The sequence below is a fragment of the Carya illinoinensis genome, chromosome 3 (assembly GCF_018687715.1).
Source record: "Carya illinoinensis cultivar Pawnee chromosome 3, C.illinoinensisPawnee_v1, whole genome shotgun sequence".
NCBI classification, from domain to species: domain Eukaryota; kingdom Viridiplantae; phylum Streptophyta; class Magnoliopsida; order Fagales; family Juglandaceae; genus Carya; species Carya illinoinensis.
Genome location: NC_056754.1, coordinates 55,149,294 through 55,168,701, shown reverse-complemented (window position 1 = coordinate 55,168,701; position 19,408 = coordinate 55,149,294). Strand labels below are relative to the sequence as shown.

General features: G+C 35.0%; 3 protein-coding genes across 3 annotated transcripts; 2 read left to right on the top strand and 1 right to left on the bottom strand.

Annotated features, from left to right (window-relative positions):
• Nucleotides 1-1,960: 1,960 nt before the first annotated feature.
• LOC122304982 (dihydropyrimidinase-like) lies at nt 1,961-9,541 on the top strand. Its single transcript, XM_043117244.1, has 8 exons — nt 1,961-2,099; nt 6,993-7,054; nt 7,251-7,322; nt 8,025-8,093; nt 8,711-8,798; nt 8,921-8,961; nt 9,065-9,117; nt 9,289-9,541. The coding sequence occupies exons 1-8, from the start codon at nt 1,961-1,963 to the stop codon at nt 9,467-9,469; spliced, it is 705 nt and encodes a 234-aa protein (XP_042973178.1). The 3' UTR covers nt 9,470-9,541.
• A 1,797-nt stretch (nt 9,542-11,338) lies between these two features.
• LOC122305441 lies at nt 11,339-12,034 on the top strand. Its single transcript, XM_043117990.1, has one exon. The coding sequence runs from the start codon at nt 11,499-11,501 to the stop codon at nt 11,910-11,912; it is 414 nt and encodes a 137-aa protein (XP_042973924.1). The 5' UTR covers nt 11,339-11,498; the 3' UTR covers nt 11,913-12,034.
• Nucleotides 12,035-14,924: 2,890 nt separating this feature from the next.
• Nucleotides 14,925-17,984, bottom strand: LOC122305439. Its single transcript, XM_043117988.1, has 2 exons — nt 15,797-17,984; nt 14,925-15,730 (listed from the first exon to the last, which is right to left on the bottom strand). The coding sequence occupies exons 1-2, from the start codon at nt 16,557-16,559 to the stop codon at nt 15,624-15,626; spliced, it is 870 nt and encodes a 289-aa protein (XP_042973922.1). The 5' UTR covers nt 16,560-17,984; the 3' UTR covers nt 14,925-15,623.
• Between the last annotated feature and the right edge of the window lie 1,424 nt (nt 17,985-19,408).

Genomic DNA, 19,408 nt, shown 5'->3' with positions numbered 1-19,408 from the left:
GATGTAGGAATTATGCTGAATCACGTAAATCTGTGTGTCTCAATTCTTTATTTTTCCTGCATTTACTTCTTTATTCACTATTGTTGAAGTATATGGCTCATACACTGAAAGTAAGTAGATGGCGGAGTGTAGCGACACACAATGAGTATTTTTGTACGGGAGGGATTTTTATAATTTTCTTAAATATGTCCGAACGGCTCGGGTTAGTATAAATACACATTATGTAACCCTAATTGATTCATAGTGAATTTCTCGCCGCTCGCTCCCTGTGGATGTAGGAACATTGCCAAACCACATTAAATCTCGATGTCAATTTCTATTTTTCTTCTTTTGATCATTACATACAATTCATCAGCAATTGCCGCATGTTTCACAACAACTATCATGAGTGTACGTACGGATGTCGCACAGCCACACCAGATAACTGCCGAAGACTCCAGACCACACCAATCGAGACCCAAATCGTTATTGAGGGAAGGGAATGATGCTTTATTCCCTTTTTCCTTCCAGTCTGTTGTACGATTTCTTCAACAATAACAAAGATATACAAGTCCTAGATAAACGTGAATATATGTATGCGCGCGTGTGCCAAAATATATAGAAAGTGATATTAAAGGGCGTCAAGGAGAGATCAGGGCGGCCGGGAAAGATCAGAAGCATCATGCATGACGCAGATCAGCATGGCAGTACTGTAGTTTATGGCTTCCCACGATCATTCAAAACTCTATACATGCAGTACTGAAGTTATATGAGTGCGCGGCAATCCGAAGAGTTTGACAACTTGCATGCGATATATAATTGAATGCATGGGCGGGGTATATAGATCCCGATCTTATCGCCATACACTAATCATCCACACATGCATCCCTACATCTTCATTTCTCTAACAAATTAATATATATATATATATATATATATATATATAGATATAGATATGCATGCATGCATGCGCATCCGTGTCGTTCCTATAAATGGGGTCGAGCTAGCTGCATGCGGCACCCGTATCTTCTCACAGCTAGCTTCATATAGAACTTCCAGTGATAAATCAATATATATATTTTCTTCTACGATCTGGCAATAATGGCTTCTTCAAAATCTAATTTGCTGTTACTTCTTTATGCTCTCTTTGTTATTTTTCTCATAGTCTCATCTGAATTTATAGTCTCAGATGATCATACAGGTAAGTTTTGAAAACACACACCCGCACATGTGCGCGCACACGCACACACTCTCTTTCATACATTAATGCTTTTGATCATGTTTTCCATATGGAAACATAAAAGAGAACTGAAGTGAAATATTAAACCCATGACTATACTTGGTAATTATATATATGTCATTAATCTCCTTAGTAGGCATTAAGGGTTAATTAGTAGGCATTAAGGGTACTGGAAATATTGGGTAATTATACAAAAATTTTATTTACAGTCACTTTTACATATTCTATTGATACAATTGATTGCATATAAAAAATAAATCAATACAACTAATCATATTAATAAAGTATACAAGAAATGCACAAAATTGATTGTATGTAACATTACTCATAATTAAATCCTTTAAGAATAAGTTTACAAGTTAAGGGGGTTTAATATGATACATCACATCATGCAGTATTTTACAACAAAAAAGTGTTTTACAATATAACATAATATTAAGCCATAAGTTTTTTATTTGATAATATATTTTTATTGACTGTGAGATTTTCATCAAGTATTGATGACAAAATCACGTTTAATCTTTACCCATGTTTGTCGCTTAATTAGAAAGTATACCTGTAGATACATATATAGTCATAAAATATTAAATAGATTATTAACAAAGACAAAAAAAAAAAAAAGTGTAAATGCAAAAGGAAAAAAAAAATGTTACTATAATATGTAATCTATCGTCATGAGCAACAATCTCGTTTTGAATGCAGAAAATCACAAAGGAATCACTAGGTTGGAAGAAGCCAAGTATGGAGATCCTGGCTTCGGCTATCCAGGAGGTGCATATGGGAGTCGTGGCGGGTACTCAAGCCATAGAAGTTACCCAAGAAGGCGATGCCACTATCGTTGTGATTGCCACGGATACCGTTATGCACCAGGCTGCCAAAGGTGTTGTATTGCTAATTAAGGAGACCACGTATACATGCCCAGTTCCATTGGAGACAACCATCCAAATCAAACCAATTACGTCTACATGATTATATATATCTTAAGAAAAATAATGGAATATATCAGTGTGTATTAGTAATCTGTAAATAAGCTCCTTGATCAGCAAGCAAGGATGCATGCTAGGGTTATTGCAGTGCTCATAATGGCGAATATAGCTAGCCATGTTTTTTTTTTTTCCCTTTCAAGTGGTGTGGTCAGCTGGTTTCATGAAAACTAAGCACCTTTCGAAGCTTAATTATGTTTTGTCTTTGATAAAAAGACGTGCATGCGTGTTTCATGCTAATTAAGCCAATAAATGTTTTACTTGATTTGGCCATTAATTTGATTCAGCTAGCTAGCTAATCAATTATTAATTTAAGGATGATATTGATGATGATGATGATATTGCATATATATATATATATATAAAGTAGTTGGTCGCTACAATAGAAATGTTTTTATATATTCACTACAAAGAATATGGTCATTTGCATCGATTTTTTATACGTGGCAAAAGAATTGGATGCAAATAAGCAGTAATTGCTTCCAAATCCCAATCGACGCACATTAGCAGCGTGAGATTTCTGAAAATGCGGAGTTTATAGTGTTTATATATGTTGCGGCGAAATATACCCTTATTATGGCGATTTTATCATTGCAAATTGTCAACCCTATATTGCGACACTTGTTTACTTCGTAAAAGACTATTTTTATAACAATCTTGTTGAAAGAGCTGCAAAAGGCCACCTCTTAATTTCTTGAAGCCTCTGCACTCGTAATCTATTTTGTAAAGGAAAAGTATAGTTGTAAATATAATTGTACATTAATTTATATATTAATGTGATGTAATTAGTTAAAAAGTAGATTTTATTAAAAATAGTGTTAATTTAAATTTTAAAAAAAGTTTTCTTGCAGGCATAAAGCGGACCGACTTGTGCACCATTGCTGACATGGATAAAATGAAACGCAGCATTTCATCTCAAGCGAAAATTCTTTTCCTCTTCCTTGTTTTTTCATGCGTTTTCCTTTTGTGGATCTTTGTGTTTTCCTTTCGTTTGAAACACAGTGATGAGAGAGAAAGAGAGATTGGAGAGAGGTGACAGAGCAGAGCATGACGGAGCTGTAGATCGGCGACGACGAGCTTGAGATAGAGTCGAAAAGCTTTTAAAGCCTTCAACTTTTGCTTCCAAAGTTCTGGTACGCCAGGAGAAGAATAGCTCCTGTCGTTTACTCAAGTCATCCCAGTCTCGCCCAAGGATGAACCTAATTTTCATACTATTTATTCTTATTTCTTTGTTCAAATTGAAAGCGTTTTGAACTTTTGAAGCTCTTGGTGTTTGCAAAAGCATATTCTAAATATTTTTTCTTTTTATAAAGGCAGCCAGGCAGCCTAGCAAGCATGTGAAAAACTCAACTTGTTTATTTGCTAAGGAGGCGATAATTATGCTTAATATTTATGGGGCTTCGTTTGGCTGCTGAGTAATGGGTTGAGAATTACAGAAATCATAAATTTTCACTGCAAAAATTTTCATAGGTTTTAAGGAGTTTAGTTAGAGAAAATGTTGAAGATAGAAACTATTCAAATTTTTTTGGTATTTCCACGAAAAATTTGTATGCTAGCTGAGAAAAAAGAATTTGAAAAGCTAAGAAAATACATTTCTTCATCGTTCTTCTCAATCATTCTATAATTTCTTTTTATGCGTTATGAATTGGATATATATAACAACAGAAAATGGAGTAGAACATGGACTAATAAGAAATGAAAAAAGAGAAATTGAGAAAGGAGTTGGCGAGAAGAGATGAAAATGGTGGAAGAGATGATTTCACGATATGATGATGAAACTGATGTTCATATGATGATTTCATTTTCTGTTGTGTGCCTTCACGTGCACGCCTATATGCTTTTACATCCATGTATATATAATATATATATATATATTTATATATATGCCTCAATATCGTAACGATGAATGAGTAATAGTGGGCTGAGTATTGGGAAATGAACATGCAAAAACCAATGTTATAGAATCCAGACATTGAGCTTGATGTCTGTCCAGAAGGTAATGAGAAAGTAGAATAGATATCATTAGGGTTGAGAATCGGACGGTTCGGATCGGATAAACCGACTGGACCGGTCCTGTTTGGACGGGACCGAATTGAGACTGGTCAGGTTCGGTCCAATTTTTAAGGGACCAAAAGGGTTCGGTCAGGTCCCGGTCCGGGGATTTTTCACCCCGAACTGGATTAAATAGAAAATTAAAAAAAAATTATTTATATATATTATTTATATAATAGTTGTATATAATTAATTATATAATTATATATGGTATAAAAAAAATATTAATAGTCTAATATAGACTATAGTTATACTTATACTAATATAGTTATACTAAATCACTATAATTAATACTTCAACAATAGCAATAGTGATCTATACTAATAGTCTACTATTAATACTAATATACTATAATATAATTTATATAGTTATACTAATCACTATAATTAATACTATGTATAGCTATATATTATATTTATCACTTTAATTAATATAATTTAATTATCACTATACTTATATTTAATTAATATATATAAATCATTATAGTTAATACTTATATAGTTATACTAAAGCACTGATTCACCATAACTAATATTACCAATATATAGCTATATTAATGGTCTAATACTATTATAATTTATATAGTTATACTAATCATAATAAGTTGATAACTAAATCACTAGAAATATAACTATATATATATATTTAGTATGAATGTGTTATTATATTATTTAATATATAACTATAATATATAATACTAGTATATATTAATATATTATAAGAGTTATAGTATAAATATAATATATAAATTATAATATACTAAATCACCATAATAGTATAACTAATACTAATATATAGTTATACTAATAGTCTACTATTATATAGTTATACAAATCACTATAATTAAAACTAATATATAGCTATACAATATACTTATATAGTTGTACTAATACTATTAGTCTATTATATAGTCTAAGACTCAATTCTAATATAGGCTATATAGTTATAACTAATACTAATATTTATATTAATACTAATAATGTAGAATATAGTTATACTAACTGATTCAACATAACGAATATTACTAATATAATATAGCCAAATTGAATTACTAATAGTCTAATACTAATACAATTATATAGTTATACTAATCATAAATTCATAATAACTAAATCATTATAATTCTATAACTTTATATATTTAGTATCAATATATTACTATAGTATTTAATGTATAACTATTAACTATAATATATAATACTAGTATAACCGATCAAAAAAATATATATAGTACTAGTATATATATTAATGTATTAACATATTATAAAAGTTATAGTATAAATTATAATATATGATATATTTGTAAATTTATAATAGTATTAGTATAGTTAGCTTAATATATAATATGTTAGTATTAAATCACTATAACTACATAGAGGATTAGTAATAAGAGTATTACTATTATTTAATATAGTATTACATATAGTATTACTATCATTACATATAGTTATTAGTTATAGTATTAGTACTAGTATAGTTATTAGACTAATAGTATTAGTTATTAGTATTACATATAGTTACATATATAGTTATCACTGTTACTATTATTACATATAGTTATTAGTTATAATATAGTTATTATTACATATAGTTATTAGTTATAGTATTATTACTAATAGACTAATAGTATTAGCGTATTAATAATATATATATATATATATAATAGTATACTATTTGTATATATATTAAATATATTACAATATAATTACATAAGTATTAAACAAAATGTCATTAGATAAAAAAAAAAAAAGAGTCAACTGTGGACCGAATGGACCGACCAGACCGAACCGGTCCTGAGCAAGTTCGGTTTGGTCCAGTCCAGGGTGGGAAAACCTTGGACCAAATAGGTCCGGTCCGGTCCAAAAAACCTTCCCGGACCGGACTGAACTCACCCCTAGATATGACATGGAAGGGGGAAGTGGGTTTAGAGTTTTGTGTGATGGGGATTATGATCAGTTCAATTCTTTTTTTAGAATCTTATGCTTTTAGTGCTCTATCGATGAATTATATGCACATTTTTTAAACTAATGATTTTAAAGTTATAGAATTATTACCACTATCTTTAATAAATTTTGAAAGCTAGAGCACTTGGATTTCTTCATCCAATATGATCATTACACTTGTAAAAGCTTAGATATCTGTTCAAGTTCCACATTTGTTTACACAAACCATCTGGATTTTTAGAATTTTGATTCCTTCAATCAATCAGCATTCAGCCATACTGGGGTTTAGGTTTCGGGCTCTTTTAGATATTTAGATGATCATCGAAATCCAACAGATATTATCTACCTAACTACATCAAAATGCAACTAAAAGTAGCTCACTGTTTCTAACTTGTTGGTTTGCACTTTTTCACCTTTTTTCTTATCATCCAACACCTGTACTTCCATTGCTTTTCAATATTTTTCCCCCTTTTATCAAACTTCCCAGCAATAAGATTTTATTTTTTTCCTTGGCAATATACAAATATTGTGGGAGCAAAAAGAGCAGCAATACAGAGTATGCATTTGATGGGGATCGAATCTTGCTATGTTTTTTTTGCCCATCAGTTGGAGCTTTCTTGTTGTATTTCAAGTGTATGACTAGTTGCAACATGCAAGCAGCATACATGTGTATAGTGCAGTGGCTTCGGAATTAGCATCTAAGTATGATAAGTTGGTTGAGTGTAAATTTCACTAATACACATGATAAATTGCTTTTGGTTCATTGATCTGTGATAAATTTATATTCTTCTCACAGGATTAGTCAGTAGTTCTAACATCAGTACTAAGAGCAGGGTAGCTGCTTGTACCTGCTTTCTGGTTTGGGTGCAAGTGCTAACATTATTCTAAGACTTCTACCCTTTCAGTAAATGATATATTTCTGTGCTATACGGTCAGATTAAGGATCGAAGAAGTAGATCTGTGTGTTTTATTGTGGTTGTTTCCTTAAACGTAGTTTTCTTGAATATCTTCAAAGAAATGCCCCATCTTTGATTTGACTTGAATGCTCATACAGCTGGAAGGAGAGGCAACTGCTCAAGCAATTCGTTTGGCAGGTTTTGTTAATACTCCTCTCTATGTAGTTCATGTAATGAGCATTGATGCTGTGGAAGAAATAGCTAGAGCTCGTACAAATGGTCTTGAACTCTCTAATCTTTTAAATCTGTTTAATTTGTGCTTTGATTGAGTGTCATGTTATCTATTACCTGTGTAATCTTAAGCATCTTTTTTGTATTCTATTAAGCCACCTTATCATTTTATTTTATTTTTCAGTTTACCTTATTGACCGACATTTCATTGTATTGTCTTTATTGCCGCAATAAAACCACTCAATTTGTTGACATCAAGATTAAAAAAAAGTTTAGTTTCCTACCATTTATGATTACAATTCAATAGAGAGGAAAAAAGAGAACTTTTCATCTTATAGCGGTTATTGATTTCTCATCACTTGTCTCTTTGACTTTCCTACACTCAACTCTTCTATCATTTTATTATTACTTTTTCACTGAAGAAAAAAGATCATTCATCTTCTGTAGCCTTTGACTTATCGTTATTTCCTCCTTTGACTTTATTGTTTTTTCCTCCTTTGACTTCCTCACCTCTTAACTATTCTATTTTAATTATTCTGGGGGCATTCATGGGTCGACAACTAGTTGAACAGTAAAAATGCTTTGCTACCTTTTGAGTTTTGCCTTTTTATTTTATTTTTTTAATTGTGGCTTCCAATTTTTCTCTATTGTAAGGAACCACATAATCCTTACATATATGAAGTACCACGAGTGAAATATAGGAATCCAAACTGCCGAATCATGGACATAACAAGGCCCTTCAAGCTGCCCTTTCGACTGGAGTTTTGCAAGTTTCTACGCCATCATTAGTGAACATAGTGTACTTGTAACAGCTGAAACATAAAAAGGCATGAGAACTTTTTAATCTTCAGGAGCTTATGATTGAGTACGATGTTCTAGAAAGGTTGCCAGGAAGACAAGGATGTTATCATTATCCATTACATGGGTTTAATAAACAATTTTCTATACATGCTTTCTCCAACATGTTATCTTGTAGCTATGTGCTACAAGGCAATTATAAACCCTCAGATTCATACACAATTTCTTTCGACAGTCTTTCCTGAGAGCTGAATCATTAGAAAGTGCTGCATAATCATAATAATTTGAACCTTGAGAGATATGAGAACGTTTTGATCTCCAGTAGCATATGATATAGTATGATGTTCTAGACAGGTTGCCAGGAAGACATGGATGTTCTTATTATCCATAACATGGGTTTAATTAACAATTTTATATGCATGCGTTCTCCAACATCTTTTCCTGTAGCTATGTGCTACAGGTCAACTTTATTCCATCGGATTTGTATGAATTTCTTTCGGCAGTCAGATTTCCTGAGACTTGACCTTTAATATATTGATCTCATGGAGATCTTTGAATTTGTTTCTCAGGATACTTTCACATTGTGCAGCTTGTAGGAACCGATCATTGTTCCTTTAATTCTACACAGAAAGCACTAGGGATTGATGATTGCCAAAAAATTCTTAATGGTGTCAATGGTAATTACCAAAATTTGTCACTGATATTTCTTGGGAAAATATAGCTTGAGTAAATTATCTGTGGCCAATTAATGCTATTATACTCTCTAATAATTCTATATGGGGCAACTGAGAATCTATAGGTATTGAGGAGAGAATGCATCTTGTATGGGATACAATGGTGGTAAGCTGCAATACATGTCTTACTCGTTCCCTCAAAAGAGAGAGCTTGATGTGGAATGTGCCCTAGAAATTACTCTGTTTCTCAGATTGATAAATTCATGCAGGAATCTGGCCAAATTTCTGTTACTGATTATGTTCGGGGGATGAGCACAATATGGTATGCTATTACTCTAGGAGAAAATTTTAAGATCTCAAAGAGAATTTTTCCCTAGTTTTGTGCGATTAAAAAAACCTGATAGAGAATATAATGTGTTTTACGATCTAATCCTCATTAGGCTGTCTGAGTATGTCAAAATGATCTCACAGTCGGACCCTGCAATTTTTTTAGTGCTAGAATCTTCAATATATATCCTACAAAAGTAGCAATTCTTCCTGGATCTGATGCAGACATAATTATACTCAACCCAAACTCAAGCTTGGAAATATCTGCATTGTCCCACCACTCTAGGTCAGATACAAACGTTTATGAGGGAAGGAAAGGAAAGGTAATCTCTTTAGCTCTATTGTAGTTGATCTGTGGATGATAAATGAATTATGGAGTAGGTTGGTATGTATATGTATGTATGTATTTGCACCTATGATTTGTAGAGTGTCCTACAAATTAACTTGTTTGCAGTCTATCAATTTTATATGATCCATATGATGACACCCTACCATTTAAGATGTTTATTGTTCATTCCATGCTTTCTTTCACAATCAAACTTTGTGTTTGCATCGAATTATTATGGATGCGAATGGACAAACAGGATAAACTATTTGCACCAATTGCATCCAAATGAAGTTATTTTGCATCGACTTGTTATGGATGTAAATGTTCATTCGCATGCATAATTTTGTATTTGCATCGAGTTATTATGGATGCGAATGGACAAACATGATAGACGGTTTGCACCAATTGCATCTAAATGAAATTTTTTTGCATCGAGTTATTATGGATGCAAATGTCCATTTGCATGCAAAAAAATTTTTTTTGCATGAGTTATTATGGATATAAATATCCATTCGCATCCAAACACAAAGGCGGTAGGGATGATTAATTCCAACCAATTTTGGATTTTTTTCAACAGATAAAAATCAATGCAAAAGGTAAGGTATTAGCAACTATTTAATCAAACAGATGCTGAAACTTAAAAATAACCAAATAATTGCATCCAACTGTCGAAGATAAAAATTAATGCAAAAAAATATTTGCATCGATTTTTCCTTATTTTTGCAACCAAAACTTGCGATGCAAATGACCATATTTCTTGTAGTGATATTGAACACAATGTGCTACATGATTTAACAAATTAGTCAGCATATATAGCTTGGAAGTATATACAATTAAAACTTTGGTTGAGCAACTACTTAATCTTCCATCTATTTTCATTATATCTATTTTATCTCAATTTCTCGATCTATATTAATTAATAACGAGAAATCTCACAAATTAACTAATTAATTTGCTTTAAGTACTGAAAGCAGCACTAATCGAAAGTTATTCAATTTATATAATCATGTCAGAGTACTAAAAGCTTGTATATATATATATAAGTTGATTAAAATTAAAAAAAAAAAAACACGTTAGAAAAACTAAAAATGTAAATATTTAAGATTTTTTTAATTAAACTTATTATAATTTTTCATCTAATAGATTCAATTTCTAATCAAATCAAGTAATGTAATTTGACATATATTGTTTTTTTTTTTATATAAGTTTTAACTTATATGATACATCATGTATAATTAGTTAATTTTCATTTAATATATATATAATAAGACAAATGGGAAGTACCGGCCGACCCGATAAAGTCATGATCATTTTATATATATTGTATAAGTTTAATTATTATTATTATTGTATTTTGGTTATTTAGTCAGCATGAGTACCTATAAATTGTATTGTACGTATTTATTATTATTTCATACCTTGATGATCTCTAGAAAACCAGCTTTGAATCATGCACCACTCTAGTTAACGTTTTGACTAGATTTAGGCCGAAAATCATGCCTTTGGGGCCCGAAAGTAGGAATCAAAAAGGTCTGTGGGTCTCTTTGTTTTTGAAGTCAACATTCTGGCCTCAACCTCTCCGTACTCCAAGACTCCGGCCTAGTGAAGGGGTTTTCGCCTCAGTTCGGCTAAAACAACGTTCTCTTTTTCTGGCTTTTGACTTTCTTAGGTAATTAGTGGGCCCCACCCTTTCTTTCTTTGGTAGGTGACCTTACATTTTCAAGGTTTTTGACTTTTCTAAACATCCTTAGCCATTTGATATCTAGTTCCACCAGATTCACCTTCACATGGGACAACGCAGCAGATTTTGTCGGTCCACATAAAGAATTCTAAAACCTTTGGCAAAGAGAAACCACAGGTTAAAAGGTGGGGATCAGTGGATACGTACAGCATAGTTTTGCAGGCATGCATTAGTTCAAGAATCTATAGCCTCTCAACATTGCTCTATAAATGCATATGAGAAGGTCCCCTTTCTCATTCAAAGAGTCAACATCAAAATCCTAAAGTTCAAAGCTTCAATTTATACATCTTCAAGCCTTGTAGAAAAAATGAGCGTAGAAGTTTTGGATGCTGCCACCATCTTCAACTTCGTTGATGATGAAGAAGCATTCGAAATCTCGGTATCTGACCGTTTTGCTCACCTTGACACTAACCATGATGGTCTTCTCTCCTATGTAGAGATGTTGAAGGAGCTTCAGTGTCTGAGGGTCATTGAGACCCATTTCGGCATCGACGTGAAGCCAGACCCAGATGAGCTAGCTCGTGTATATGATTCCCTATTCATGCAGTTCGATCATGACTCTAATGGGACGGTCGATCTGGTGGAGTTCAAGGAGGAAACCAAGAGAATGATGCTTGCTGTGGCCAACGGCATGGGGTTCTTGCCGGTTCAGATGATCCTGGAAGAGGATAGCTTCCTGAAGAAAGCCGTTGATCGAGAATCCACAAGGGTGGCGGTTTAAGTTCGTTAACGAGTGTGAACTTGTTAATGAAACGAGTGTGAACTTATTTTTGTCTCTGTCCTCCTATTTCCAAGATATTGGAGCTGCAATCATGATAATAAAGGAATTTTGTTCTGTTAAAATGCAAAGTTCTATAGCTTAATAGTTCCAAGTTCCAACTACAAGCTAATCTTAGTGCGACGGTTATATATCGATCAGCTACTAATACGGAAAAACTCATTAATTGATAATATTGGATCTAACTACTAACAATGTTGTCAAACAGAGGGTCAATCGAATGGGCCAAAAGTTCTACATTTATGTATTACATAAACTTGCCGATAAGTGCCGGTATCTGTACGAATGGTCATAAGAACAAAGACATCTCAGGAGCTGGAATGAAGGATAATATGCCTTCACCAAACTGATCAAACAAGAAGTCCAGGAGACGCCCAGAATCCAAGTCGTTCTTCCATATCTGAGTGAGCATGGCTGATGCATTCAGAGCTTGATTATCACCCTTGTCTCTCCTCCCTCTGCCATCCAACATTATCTCATCAAGCATCTGTCTAGAGGATGAGGATGGGCCCACATTGGAATCAACCGTAGAATCTGGAAGCACAGCTTTCCCTTCCATTTGAGGCGGGGAAGAATTGCTTAAATCCGCAAGAATTGGACCATCAGTAGCTATTTTCTTGTGGGGTGACTGCTCTTCCACTTGCTCCATGCTCCTCTTGCGTTTATCTGGGAAATTTCAGACGGCTTAAAAAGCAGCTAATTAAGCGTCTTTACATCAATTGATATGACACCAAACTAATTATATCTTAAGAAAGGAAAATACCACTTCTTGTATATATATCTGCAGGGAGGAAATAAAGCTCATTTATACGATCGAGAGGACAATTTTTTTTGTTAATGATCTTCCTTACTAATTAAAGATTTCTAAGAGCAAATTATACTTTGAGGCCGGGTTTAATTTGTTTTTTCCATTTTATTCCAATAATGCGTAGCCCATGCATGCATTTATGGTTCACGGTGATCTATTACTGAAGAATACATAATAAGAGTAATTCTAGCTATAAATTATAAATGTACAAATTTTGCATAAACATTTTGTAAAAATGTGGGCTCCATAAGAAAAGTGAGGTTTTTACACTTTTTCATGATGTAATCCACTTTTCTTTTTTTCTTTTTTCTTATTTTTAAATCGAAGCTCGTGCATTTGCAATTTATGTGTGTGTGTATATATATATATATATCATTTCTAGTATAATAATGGTCGGGATGAGTTCTAATTATATGTGTGTATACCACTGAAAGCGAAATTAGTACTGTAGGAATAATTAAAGTAGGAAAATAGTAAAGTGAGGATTAGATAACTGGAAAATCAGATGACTGGAGTGATAATCCAGGTAAATAAAATCTGAAAATGATAGCAAGACCAGTTAATTAACTGGAATCAAATAGAAATAAAAGTAGGACCAAATAGCTGGAATCAAAATAGAGCTATTAATAAAGAAAATATGAATGTAAGTAGAAATATATAGTCGTTTATTCAAAATAAATAACTTACAAAAGTACGAGGAAGGTTGGATAAGGGACGGGTGGTATATATCAAAAAGAGAGATGGGAGGGAAAGAAGATGATTTACAGCAGGATCGATCGACATTATATATTATAAAACGTAGTACGCACAAGTTAATTACCATGCTGCATGCAGAAGCAGCTAGCACAACCATATAAAAAAGATAGAGCATGAGGCGCCGGGACTAGGACGTCGACACGATCATAGACATCTATATATCCTTGCCACCTTTATTTTTACGACGTTGCAACGACGGATCATATAATAATTAGCAGCAAATTAGACTGAGATATTAATTATGCTGCTGAATTATTATATATTTAGTTAAGGCCCGGGCGGGTTTGGCTGCTTGGATCTGTTTCTGAATCAACATGCATAGCTTCACCAGCATAAGAGCGGCACTTTCTGCATCTATTTCCATAGTAACCCCGAAGACAACAACCATAGTAGCAGCCTCCTCGTTTTCCACCATATTTACCTCGACCACCACCATAGCTGCCATCAGTATCGACTATCCCATTGACTCCATCGATATCTTTGGTTAACTCCACTGCACGTGTATTAATTATATAAGACTTGTAAGTGTAAGTTAGACTAAAAAAAAAAACTACGTTTTAATGAAAATCCTAACAAGAAATTAAACAAACGTTAGCGGGGAATTGAAGGCCAGGGGCAAAGTGAAGGTCTTGAAACGCACTGTTTTCCCGGTCAGAGGAAGTCTCAGCCAAGTCTATTAACAATGATACAGTCGTAAGGTAGAAGATGAACTAACAGAGTTGAGCATGTACTGAGTGATGAGCAACCGAAAGCAGAGAGAATGGGAAATGAATTTGTGATTCTGTTATTGTATTGATTTTCCATGCACTGTCACTATTTATAATACAAGGAATCAAATAACTGAATGAAGGAAAAATAATTACAATATGTATTTATAGCTCAATATTTACGAGTCACTATCTTGATGCCACGTTTAGTCTGGTGGCCTTCCAGGTAGCTGGTGATTTGCTTCCCTTATGTTCAATACCCCCGCAAGATGGAGAGTAAGTATTGATGACTCCCATCTTGAGTAATAAACGATTAAAGGCCGGTGAGTGCAATGGTTTGATGAGAAGGTTTGCTTACCGAGCAGAAGAGAACACCTGAACAGTCCTGACTTCTCCGGTTGAAATTTTGTCATGAATGAGATGGTAAACAAGTTCAATATATTTTGTGTGCTCGTGGAATATTGGATTTGCAACAATGTGTATGGCGGGAAGATTATCACAGTGCAGGGCAGCAGGTGTTTGGATGGAAACATGCAAGTTTTTGAGCAAATAGTGAAGCCAAGTGAGCTCGCAAACGAAGACAGCCATGGCTCAGTGCTCGGACTCAGCAGGGGACCTGGATATGGTAGTTTGTTTCTTCGACTTCCAAGAAACAAGAGAATTTCCAAGGAAAACACAAAAACCTGTTGTTGAACGACGAGTGTCCGGGCAATTGGCCCAATTCGCATTAGCATAAGCAACAAGTTCCATGATCGAATTGTTAGGAAGAAAAATGCCCTGCCCTGGAGTACCCTTGTTGTGCCTAAGGACTTTAACAACAGCATCATAATGTGGCACTCTTGGGGTGTCCAAAAATTGACTTAACAAATTAACACTATAGCTCAAGTTTGATCTCGTGTGAGTTAAGTAAAGCAATTTTCCAACTAATTTCCAGTAGAGCGCTGTATCATGAAATATGGCACCTTCATCCTTTTTAAGCTTGAGGTTGGGTTCCATTGGCAAGGGAGATGGCTTTGCAGCTAAGAGCCCAGTTTCAGCAAGAATATCGAGCGCATATTTGAGCCGGCAGAGCTGAATTCCAGCTTGTGTTCGACCCACTTCTATTCCGAGAAAATAGCGCAATGCTCCAAGAGCCTTTATGCGGAATTTAGTCTCTAGAAATTGCTTAATAGCCTGATTGGAATTGAGGTCGGAACTCATGAGAATAATGTCGTCGACATACACGAGTAAGGCGACGAAAGAAGTATCGGTGCACTTCGCGAATATGCTATAATCAGCCTTTGACTGGGCGAAGCCAAACTCAGCAAGAGATGAAACCAATTTTGCATTCCACTGATGGGAAGCCTATCGCAGGCCGTACAAGCTCTTTTGGAGTCGACAAACTTACTTAGTTTTTGCAGCAAGGGAACCAGGAGGTGGCTTCATGTAAATGTCTTCAGCGAGCTCAGCATACAAAAAAGCGTTATTTACGTCGCCTTTGATGGCAGCAACTGCTAAGAGACAGTGAATTGAGACCATTTTAGCAATTGGGGAGAATGTATCATGAAAATCAATACCTTCACGCTGGGTAAAACCCTTTGCGACTAAGCGAGCTTTAGCTCGTTCTACTATGTCGTCAGCCTTGAATTTGAGATTATAAACCCATTTGCAATCAATCGGTCGCTTGCCTAGAGGCAGATCGACGATGTTCCAAGTCTCATTGAGCTCAAGGGTAGCAAGTTCCTGGTCCATTGCCTCACACCAAAGTGGGTGTTTAATTGCTTGTGCATATGTGGTAGGTTTGGTATTGATGGAAACAGAGGTGGTGAATGCTTGAAATTGAGGTGACAAAGATGTATAAGATAAAACAGAGGAAATGAAATATTTGTACCTGATGTTGAGGAGTGTCCAGAGGTAGTCATCGTGGATGGCGATTGGGAGAAGAGGTTGTTGAAGCTTGCTGGCAATGGTAGTCATGAAGGTAGGCAGGAGCGTGGCGTGTTTGATTTGATCGACGAGGTACTTGAGAAGAATCATCATGGGTAGAGGAGGGATCAATTTCGTGGAGAGTATGAGATAAAGCATGAGGTGGGGAGTCCAAGGAATTATTGGTGTGTTTAGGGGAGGGAGAAATGGTTTTAGGCGTAGGTGTGATGGGAGGTGATGTATTTGTATCGGTATGGATTTCATAATCCGAAGCATGTAGAGGTGGTAAAATGTTGGATGTGTCGCTGGAATCATTCGAGGGATAGGTGTCAAAAGGTGAATATGTGGGTTGGCCAGGATTGATTGGTGAATACGTGAGTGGGTTTTGTTGTTTGAGAGGAAATATCTCTTCATGGAAGATGACGTCGTGGGAGATGAATATTTGCTAGGTTGTGTGGTCAAGCACTTTATAGCCTTTTACACCATAGGGGTACCCGAGAAACAAACATTTCTGAGCCCTTGGTTTGAATTTGCTTCTTGCATGAGACAAGGTTGATGCGAAGCATAAGCATCTGAAGACTTTGAAATGGGTGTAGGATGGCTTTGCGTGGTAGAGTGCTTCAAATGGAGTTTTGTAGTTGAGTGTTGGGGTGGGTGTTCGGTTGATTAAATAAACTGCAGTGGTGACAAAATCAGACCAATATTTAAGGGGTAAACCGGACTGAAATTTGAGGGCTCGTGCTACGTTAAGGATGTGTTGGTGTTTTCGTTTGGCAGAGGTGTGGCTATGCAAGTTGTTTGATGTAAAATGCCTTTGGAGTTATAATAATCTGGTATTTGGAATTCAGCACTGTTATCGGATCGAATGATTTTTATTTGAGTGTTGAATTGAGTCTCAATAAGAGCAAAGAAATTTAAAAGGGAATGTCGAGCTTTTGACTTAGTTTTAAGAAGGTAGAGCCAGGTGCATCTTGTAAACTCGTCCACAATTGTGAGAAAATATTTTGCATCATTATAAGATTGTGTTTGGTTAGGACCCCAAATATCAACAGAAATAATGTCAAAGGCCTTTGTTAGCTGGTGATTGGCTTCTGGAAATGGCAATCGGTGTTGTTTTGCAAGGGGGCAAATATCACAAGAAACATTGGACTGAGTCAGATTTTTGGAGCTAGGAATAGAGGTAAAGGCACAGTATGCAGCTGGCGACGTCGTTCCTCTTGTTCAGAACATGATTGAGAGCAGGAAGTGGATCATGCAATAAAATCTGCGCACGAACAGAATCTTAAGAATTATCAAGCCCCAAAAGAAATTGCATCACTTTGTGTCGATGAGAATAATCCAGCATGGTTTTGATTGCTCCACAAGTGCAGGTGGGTAGCGGTTCGTAGATCTCCAACTCGTCTCAAAATACTTTAAGTTTGTTGTAATAGTGGCTAATTGAATCTGTGTCCTGCGTCGTTGATGAAATTGATTTGATGATTTGAAAAATCCGAGGAGCATTTTGAATGGAGAAACGGTCGCGAAGATCATTCCAAACGCATTCGGCAGTGTCTACGTGGGCAATACTTGAGCGGAGGTCAGTGCTCACCGAATGTTGTATCCATGCAATGAGCATGTTAGTGCAGCATTCCCATGGTGCAAAGAGGGGGTCGGAAGTTTGGGTGGACTTGGCGATGGAACCATCAATGAATCCAAGCTTATTTTTTATGTTTAGAGCACAGCGCATCGTTCTCGCCCAGGTCACATAATTTTCTGAGGTAAGTATATCAGGAACCAGAGGGGAGGAAGCTCCGTCTCCAGGTTGAATGTAAAAGGGATTGGCTGGATGGTGTGGATTTTCGGCAATGTTGGGTTGTTCGGGTGAATCGATTTTTTTTATCATTGCTCTGATACTATATTAACAATGATACAGTCGTAAGACAGAAGATGAAGTTACAGAGTTGAGCATGTACTGAGTGATGGGCAACTGAAAGTAGAGAGAATTGGAAATGAATTTGTGATTCTATTATTGTATTGATTTGCCGTGCATTGTCACTATTTATAATACAAAGAATAAAATAACTGAATGAAAGAAAAATAATTACAATATATATTTACAGTTCAATATTTACGAGTCACTATTTTGATGCCACGTTTAGTCTGGTAGCCTTCCAAGTAGCTGGTGATTTGCTTCCCTCGTGTTCAATAAAGTCCCTTGCTGCTACCTCCGAAGAGATCATGAGGAGCATAATGGCCAACACAAGACCTAGCAAAACGAAAGCCTTTGAACCCATTTAATTCGCTTGTACTCTTAATTACTTTAAGAAAATATATATTGGGGAGTATGATCAAATCTGTATTTCTTTCTTCTCTATTTACAGGGCGCGCGATAAAGGAATCGAGCTAAGAAATCATCCATATGGGAGAGTAAACGGATCAGTAGTAAAGAATATGACCCCACATTGAAGCTAGTTGAGTGCATGGGTGCTTGATATGTTGTCGACTTGTCATGTTCGATCTTATCTCATGCGCCTTAAAGTTCCCGTACTTTGATTAATATTGCATATATCCACGTCCATTTCTTTCCTTTTTTCCTTTTTCTAGTAACAACCAAGTTGCGATCTTTGTCTCAAATGGCTGAGCATGCACTAATATAAATGTTCACCGACTGCCTCATTATTCAAGAGCGCTTCAAAGGGTCAAAAATGGACGTCTGACATGATATGATCTTGACATTGGCTCAGAAAAAAGACAAAAAAAAATTAAAAAAGACTGACAGATCTTGACATATAGTACGTATTGTTATTAATGTTTACTTCAAATTGTGACGCAGTTTTAGTATATATTAATTTTAGAGAACACGAGGACGATCCTTAGCCATAAGTTCTTGATGCAGGGATTTCACGGCATTAATGAAAAATAAATAGAATGCACCAGCTTGCAGTAACATAAATAATAAGTCACTGGCGCCGCCTGACTTATTATACAGGGTGGCGCCGCCATGACCGGCTAAGCTGGAGATATACAGATCGGGAAGGATTTGTTCCTGCATGCAGTAGGCTGTTGAACGATCATTGCATAGTACCAGTCGCGCTGATGATCCGTCATGAAGTGTGTACAAACGTAAAAGTTTCTAATTTGTACTTTATTATTTTTTTAATATATGAATAAATTCAAGCTTAATTTTGAAGGCCATTCATTAAGTAATTTTTAGTTATGATTATAGGATTGAGCTTAAATAAATAACATAAATATTAATATCATATATATATATATATTATAAT

What these genes read in the sequence shown, in the direction of transcription:
- LOC122304982 (XM_043117244.1), top strand. Translation starts at nt 1,961, where the DNA reads ATGGAGATCCTGGCTTCGGCTATCCAGGAGGTGCATATGGGAGTCGTG. An exon ending in CTGCTTGTACCTGCTTTCTG is followed by an intron (nt 7,055 to 7,250) that starts GTTTGGGTGCAA and finishes ATGCTCATACAG; the next exon opens with CTGGAAGGAGAGGCAACTGC. An exon ending in CTCCTCTCTATGTAGTTCAT is followed by an intron (nt 7,323 to 8,024) that starts GTAATGAGCATT and finishes AGTGAAATATAG; the next exon opens with GAATCCAAACTGCCGAATCA.
- LOC122305441 (XM_043117990.1), top strand. Translation starts at nt 11,499, where the DNA reads ATGAGCGTAGAAGTTTTGGATGCTGCCACCATCTTCAACTTCGTTGAT.
- LOC122305439 (XM_043117988.1), bottom strand. Translation starts at nt 16,559, where the DNA reads ATGAAGAGATATTTCCTCTCAAACAACAAAACCCACTCACGTATTCAC. An exon ending in GGGTTTTACCCAGCGTGAAG is followed by an intron (nt 15,731 to 15,796) that starts GTATTGATTTTC and finishes GTCTCTTAGCAG; the next exon opens with TTGCTGCCATCAAAGGCGAC.